This window comes from Coenobita brevimanus, chromosome 51 (assembly GCF_032717465.1).
Source record: "Coenobita brevimanus isolate Jiangsu-jjx chromosome 51, ASM3271746v2, whole genome shotgun sequence".
Taxonomy (NCBI): Eukaryota; Metazoa; Arthropoda; class Malacostraca; order Decapoda; family Coenobitidae; genus Coenobita; species Coenobita brevimanus.
Window position 1 is genome coordinate 9822275 of NC_137004.1, and position 7636 is coordinate 9829910.

Below are 7636 nucleotides of genomic sequence, written 5' to 3' on the forward strand. Positions count from 1 at the left end.
GTCATATGCTTTCTCCAAATCCATGAAAGCCGCATACAACTTCTTTCCCTTCTCTAGAAACTTTTCCACTAAAGATCTAAGAATGAATATCTGATCTACACAACCTCTTCCCTTCCTAAAGCCTCCCTGTTCTTCTCCAACTAATTTCTCTGTTCTTTCTCTAACTCTGTCAATAAGTATCCTACCATACACTTTTCCTATTATACTAAGAAGACAAATGCCCCTATGATTACCACACTTGACTTCCAATCCTCCGGGACTCTACCTTCCTCCCAGGCCAATCTGCACATCTTCCACATCCATTCTACTACCATCTCTCCCCCATGCTTCAGCATTTCACCACACACTCCATCAATTCCTGGGGCTTTCCCCGATTTAACTTTCTTCATTACGTCCACAACTTCTATCCTACTGATTTCTTCCTGTCTTCTCACCTCCCTCCTTCTCCCAGCCATTCCCCAGCCACTTATACTCGCATTACTTCCATCCTCTACGTTCAACAATTCCTTAAAGTGTTCTCTCCATCTCCTCACTTTTTCTCCCTTCTCCACTAGTAATCTACCATTTTTATCTTTCACTCCCCTGCTAACTTCACTTCCACCCTGTCTTACTCTTTTCACTTCTCTCCAGAACATTTTCTTACAGTCCCTCCACTTTACACTCAAATTCCTTCCAAATTCCTCATCCACTCTCTTCTTACTCTCTCTTACTAATCTTTTCACCTCTCTCTTCCTTTCCACATATAACTCTCTCTTGCGCCTCTCAACTTCTTCCACGCCCCTATTTCTCATCCATTCATTGTATGCTTTCTTCTTTTGTGCCACAGCCTGTTTCACCTCTTCAGTCCACAACGCTGTTCCTTATACCCCCCTCCGTCTTCTCTTCCTTCCACACACCACATCACATGCTGCACATATTTCTTCTGTAAATATCTTACACACACCTTCCACGTCTCCCATCTGCTCCAATTCATATTTGCCCAATCGTTCCTCCACTTCTCTCTTATACTCTGCCTTTTTCTCATCCTCTTGTGACCTTTCCACTCTCCTTGCAACTACTCCTTCCTCTCGTCTTTCCCTTCTTCTATTCCTCCATCTTACTTGCATCCTAATTCTGGCCACCACCAAGTAGTGGTCAGAAAGTCCACTCCCCCAGCCTCTATACACTCTTGCATCCTTTACACATCTTCGCATCCTTTCATCCACACACACATAATCAATCATTGCCTTCCTTTCATTCAGTTCACCACCCACCCTTCTCATCACGCGCCATGTATACCTGTGGATCATTTTATGCCTGAAGAGGGTATTGGCTATCACCAACCCCCTCCCAGCACAAATGTCCACTAACGCACTCCCATTCTCATCTATCTCGGCAGGCACACCCCACTCACCAACTATTCCATCCACCTTCACATTACCAACTTTACCATTCATATCACCAATCAAAAACACTCTCTCATTCCTTCCAAACTTTTCCATGCACACTTCCACATTTGTCCAGAACTCTTCTCTCACTCTTCTAGCACGATCTTGCGTTGGCGCATACACACACACAATCACCCACAATTGTATTCCAACTTTCAACTTTACCCACACAATCCTTGACCCAACTGATCCATACTGTCTTATGCTCTTCTTCCATCTTTTACTCACAACTATACACACTCCTTCCTTTGCCCTCTCATTCTCATCTACTCCTGCACATATACCCCATTCATACTCCCATTCTCTCACACTTTCTCCTCTCCATTTTGTTTCAGTTATTCCACATACATCCACTTTCGCACCCTCAAGCACCTGGACAATCTCTCTCTCTTTCACCTCATCATTCGCTCCTCTTACATTCCATGTACTAATTACCAAGTCCTTTGTCCGGTCCTGGGTCGTCATCGTTTGGTCAATCCTTGTCCGAGGCTTCTTGTTTGTTTTTTTAGTTAGTTGTTTTCCGGGGAGGGGCACTAACACTCCGCCAACCCTTTTAGTCGCCTTTTACGACAAGCAGGGATACTGGGGGAGTATTGTTGAAACCCTCCCTACCCCCAGGGGTAAAAAAAAAAATAAAAATAAAAAATAATAATAATAAATTAATTAATTAAAATTAGGGTGGAGGGTGCGTGCTTTGCACCACTTGAAGGAGGGCACTGAATGGGGCGGTGGCAACGATGCTGGCTGCGGTCTTTCGGAGGGTGCTGAGTGGGATTGCTGCAGTGTGGGCTCTAGGAATGTCAGGATTAGGGTAGGTGGACTTTGCCCTGAGGCGGGAGGTGACTGGGCAGCGAAGAAGGTAATGGAGCAGTGGGTAAGGGGTGTCGGCTTGGCAGTGCTCGCATTCTGTGGGAGGGGGGTCACATGCTGTTTCTAGTTCAGAGAGGCTGGGGTATCCCAATCTGAGGCGGCGGAGTTGGTTAAGCAAGCGATTACCTTTTGGCAGAGGTGGTTTGAATGGCGTGTATTGAGTGGCCTGGGCAAACCACATTGCAGAAGGAAAGCCGAGCTGTACTTCCTGATTGTGGTCTTCTCAGCTGAGATCTTTTGCACGGTGTTGAATTTGCCTCTTGATGTTTGAGAAGCTCTGTGCTGTCTCTATGTCAATGGTGGGGCGTAATGTTGCTTGTCTCGCAGTGTCATCTGCCTTTTCATTACCCCTGATGCCTACATGACTGGGGATCCAATGTATAATGACTGATCCCCCTGCATCCTGTATTTGCTGGGTTGTAGCAAGTAGGTCTGTGACGATGAAGATGTTGTCGGTGGGAAGAGGCTGTCTAAGGGTGTGGATGGCTGCCATAGAGTCGGAGTGAATGATGATAGCGGATGAAGGGTTATGGAGCAGGGCATTCTTTAGTGCAGCTGCTATTGCCACCAGTTCCGCTTGTAGTGTGGAAGCTCCGTTGGTTAGGCGGAAACCCTGTGCTCTTTGTTCGCAGACAAAGGCTGCAGCTGCTCGACCATCAGAGACAGAGCCATCAGTATAGTAAGTGACTACATCCTTTGGGGTGATGGTGTGGATGCGCTGTAGGCCTTCTTGGCGGAGTTGCTGGGTGGGGGTGTGTGATTTAGGAGGTGTATTGGTGATGACTGTTTTGCACAAAAGAAGGTCCCATGGGGCTTGGGGGCGATAGTGGGGGGCAAGAGAGTCAGGGGCTTGATTTACGAATGAGGATGTCTCGAGGGCGTGGATGGCTCTGGCTGTGCTGTGGAGCCAGCTACCCGTGAGTATATCAGGGTGGAGGCCTACTGATGTTTTGATTCGTGATAAAAGGGGGAGTGGAGATGCACTGCGGGCTAGTTTGGTGGCAAGGGTAGCAACACGAGTTTGGATGCGGAGGTTAAGGCTAATGAGGTCACACTCGAGGCGGAGGTTGACAAGCTTTGTCCACCTCGGAGAGCCGGACATGATCCTCATGGCTTCATTTTGTATGACTTCTAGTTTTTGGGAGTGTCCTGCATCGATTGCTGTGAGAACAGGTGCGGAATAGTCGATGACTGATCTGATGAGCTACATGTAAAAGAGGCGGAGGACCCTAAAGGTGGCTCCGCCCCCTTTACCTGCTAGAGCTCTCAGTGCCGAGATCCTGGTTTTGGTTTTATTTCTCAGGCGTGCAACTTCGGGTCTGAAAGAGAAGTGGGAATCGATGGTCACGCCCAGGTATTTGTGTGTGGTGATGTATGCAATGGGCATTTGCCCGAGGCTCAGTTGGTTGATGGGAGGTCTGATGTTGATAGGGAGGGCCTTTGTTTTGGAGGCATTAATTTTGAGGCCGAGTTCTTGGCACGCTGAGTGTATTTTAGAGAGGGCTTTCTGGCCTTGAGCATGGTAAGGACTTCTGTGGATGGCGAGGGCTAGATCATCTGCATAACACAGCAGTCAGTTCCCAGGTCCAAAGTCGATGTGTAGGAGGCACTCCACAAGGGCATTGAATAGGGTTGGACTGAGAATGCTGCCTTGTGGAGTGCCATTTTGGTGTTTGTGGGGGGAAGAGGTGAATCCTTGGAAGCGGACAGCAGCTTCACGATCTCGGAAGAAGTCCTCGAGCCAGCAAAGGAGGCGACCCCTCACTCCCCTGCGTGCCAGGGTTGCCAGGATAGCCTCTGGGCATGCTAGCTCGAAAGCCTTCTCGAGATCTATGAAGACAGCTAGACCTCTGCCTCCTCGGAATTCAGACAGGAAGGAGCTGAGGCATTCTGAGGCACCTTTGCCCTTGATGTAGGCGAAGATGTGGCTGTGTGGGGGAGGCAGTGACCAAGTCAGACGGTGGAGAACCATTCGCTCCGCAGTTTTGCCAAGGCAACTGAGAAGGGAGATAGGACCGGGGTTGTTGGGGTCGTTTTGTTTAGGGATGGGGTGGATTACAGCACGCTTCCACTGTGAGGGTATACGTCCGAGGGTCCAGGAGTTGTTGAGGAGGTCAAGGAAGGCCTTCCTAGTCACTGGACCCGCATGTGAGAGCATGCTGTAAGTAATCCCATCTGAACCTGGAGCAGTGTCGGTGCTAGTTTTGTAGGTGTGTGTTAGTTCGTGTATGGTGAAAGGGCAGTCTGTCTCGGCTGGGGTGTTTTTATTAATGTGGATAAGATGTGCTCTGTGTTGGTGTAGGTCATCTTGTTTGCGTCTGGTGGAGAGCGGGAGTTGCTGGGGGGAGGTTCTAAGGGCAAAGGCCTCAGCCATGTCCTCAGCTTTCCCACGGGGGTTGGGGTGGGTTGGGTGGCGGGCAGTGGGAGGGCTAGAGACTGCTTTTAGTTTCCTCCAAATAGATCCAAGATTGGTGTGAGCTCCCAGAGATTGGCACCACTTCAGCCATTTCTGCTCTTTTATGCTGTTCTTCTCCGCTATAGAGTGCCTGATAACACTTTGGAGATATCTTAGTGCATCAGGGGTGGGGTTGGAGCGGTAGATCTTTTTAGCTCTGCTTAGATGGTGGTTGAGCTCTTTGACCCTGGGGTTATAATACCAATGGTCTTTGTGGAAGTGTTTTGGAGAACCGGTGATGGGAATTGCTGTGTCTGCCGCCGCCTGGAAGGCCTCCGTGATTTGGTTGGCATGGCTGTCAAGGTCAGGTGAGGGGTCTAGAGTAAGGAGGTGGTGGTCTAGGGTATTTGTAAATAAGCCTCAGTTTGCTTGTTTCGTGTTCCATCTTGGGGGGGTCCCAGGGGGCTTCGGTAGAGGAGTGATTCCTAGGGAGCAGAGGATGGCGTGGTGATCTGATGTTTAGGTGGGGTGGATCTTCCAAGTGGATCGAGGAACGAGAGTGGAGAAAACAAGGGAGAGATCCAGCCTACCTCCCTGTAGGTGCGTAGGAGTGTTGGTGTTGTTGAGGAGGGATATGGTCGGGGTTTCTTCAAGTACTAGAGCTATGTGGCGTCCTGTTTGGTTAGCTGGGCTTCGGAATCTGAGGCACATGTGGTGGGCATTCATGTCCCCCCCTATGAATATTTCCTCCGATTTTGAAAGGGAGAAAAGCTCTCCCAGGTGTAGATCGGCTGCAGGCGGACGATAGACGTTGAAGATTTTTAGATTTCCGTTTCTCAGGTTAAGTTCTACTCCCTGAATTTCAGCTCTGGGTCCACAGTCTGGGAGGGGGTCGATGGCTATTGCAGGGATGTGGTTTTTGACGAGGATGGCGCTGCCTCGGGGACCGCCACGAGCACAAGGAAGAAGGAAGGGGATAAAACTCCGCAACCTCAGTGGTTGGCGCTTGTTGAGAAGAGTTTCCTGCAGGAGGAAGACATCGATGTTGTCTTTATGGGCAGCCTCCTCGAGCAGAGAACGTTTTGCAGAGGCACCGTTGATATTCCACCGCAGTATGCGAAGAGATGTGGAAGGGGAGGTGATTTGTTGTGAGGTATGGGGGTGGCTTGCAGTGTTTAGGTCATTCCGGTTGATGGAGTGGATGTGGGAAGTGGTGATCTGGATCGAGGTCTCCCTTTCTCCCCGGAGGGGGTGTGATGTCGGTGGCTGGGGGCTCCTGCATGCTTGTCCAGGTGTTCTTGAGGCCTGTCGATGAAGATGGAGCGGCTTCTGTTTCTTGGATCCCGTGATGCTGGTGTTGCACGGGATCGTGAGTTTTGGCGGTGTCGGTGGCGTGGTTGGTGGGCAGTGGCTGGGTTGGATGGGGTTGGTGGGGGTTGGAGTGGCACCTGTAGTGTGGGGGTGGCTGGGGGGAGTTTGTCGGGGGTGGCGTTGGTCCGATCTGGATGCTCGATCCACTGTTGTATGACTTGGTGGGTTACCTGGAGGAGGGGTTTGGGGTCGAACTGTTGTCCCAGTATCTTTCCGAGTTCCTCTGCTATTGTGATGCATAGGTGGCGGCTTAGGGATCTGAAGTCCTCTATGCTGGTGGTGGCAAGGCCTGGGAGATAAGTGGCGTCTGGTGAGGTTTGGGTGGAGGAGTCTATGTTGGTCTGTGTGCTGGCGTCGGTGTGTTGTGGGGTGGAGGGGGGGTGGCGAGGTGGCTGCGGGCTTAAGGTTCGTGGTTGGCGAGCTGGGTTTCTCTGTGGGTGGAAAGCCGACGGGGATGGGGTGGGGTTGGGTAGTGGGGGAAACTCGGTGGGCTGTGGAGGAGGGAGAGGGAGAGACGAGGTTCGGGGGATGATGGGGGGCACGCCCCAGGCGTTGGTGGTTGGAGAGGCTAGGGGTGCAGGGAGGTGGTCTTGGACCCAACGTGTCTCCCTCTCTATCCCCCACTGCACACGTTTCTTCCTGGCAGGGCAAACCTTGTTCCAAGCATGGTGCTTCCCGCCGCAGTTCGGGCAACGTGCAGCGACCGGCTGCTTGGCCTTGAATTTGTCTAGGCACTCCTGGGTGGCATGGCGGCCGCTGCACATGGCGCAAACTGGGCGGCGGGAGCACCGTGATTGGTGGTGTCCGTATTGCTGACAATTGAAGCAGCGGAGGGGTTCTGGGATGATGGGGCGTAGGTGGTATGAGCCCCATTGTCCTAGGTCGAGGAGTGGAGGGACAGTTCCCCTGATAGTGACAATAACTTGCCTGGTATTTTGTCCCTGTACGTTGCATCTCTGGGCAGTTTCGACTGAGTCGTGGTCTAGGACTGCCGCCATGGGAAAATTTGTCAGGTATTTTGTGAGGACAAATTTATGCGGTGTGAGGTTAGGGTCGCGTCTTTGGATGCTGATGGGTTTTCCGGCAACAGTGTTCAAGGTGTGGAGGATGTCGTGAGAAGCATCATCGAGGGGAACGATAGCAGTGTCCTGGTTTTTAAGCTGGACCATTTTGAATTTTAAGGAGGGGTGTGCTGCTGCAATTGCGTTTGTGATGTCGTAAGTAGAGGAAAAGTTCTCATTGGGAGTGATAATGAAGCCTGGGTATTCATGAGGGGGCTGAGAAGTGGCAGGATGTGGCGGCATCTGTAGGCGCGTGGAGGACCAGGGGTGAGGGTGTGAAGGTGGTGAGGTGCGGTTGTGGGGTTCAGAGGATGAGGTAGTGGGGGGCTCAAGGGGGAGCGTGGTCTTGGCAGCAGTGCGGCGTTTTTTTTTTTTTTTTTTACCAGGGTGAAGCCATCAGCATCGTCAGTGGGTTGAGCAGGATCTAAGGCGGAGCTCTCGGAGGCCCTGGGGGCGTGGCTTGGGTCTTTGGCAGGTTTGGAGGTCATGGCAGAGGCAGAGGCACGATGCAC

At 51.3% G+C, this 7636-nt stretch overlaps 1 protein-coding gene across 1 annotated transcript; it reads right to left on the reverse strand.

Annotated features, from left to right (window-relative positions):
- Positions 1–2520: 2520 nt before the first annotated feature.
- Positions 2521–3684, reverse strand: LOC145400165 (uncharacterized). The gene is made up of 2 exons (XM_080272677.1): positions 3552–3684; positions 2521–3458 (listed from the first exon to the last, which is right to left on the reverse strand). Exons 1-2 carry the CDS (start codon positions 3682–3684, stop codon positions 2521–2523), a joined length of 1071 nt encoding a protein of 356 aa, XP_080128803.1.
- Between the last annotated feature and the right edge of the window lie 3952 nt (positions 3685–7636).

Coding starts and splice junctions, on each gene's coding strand:
- LOC145400165 (XM_080272677.1), bottom strand. CDS start 3,684: ATGCCCATTGCATACATCACCACACACAAATACCTGGGCGTGACCATC. Junction 3,459..3,551: donor GGCACTGAGAGCTCTAGCAG/GTAAAGGGGGCG, acceptor CTGTTCTCACAG/CAATCGATGCAGGACACTCC.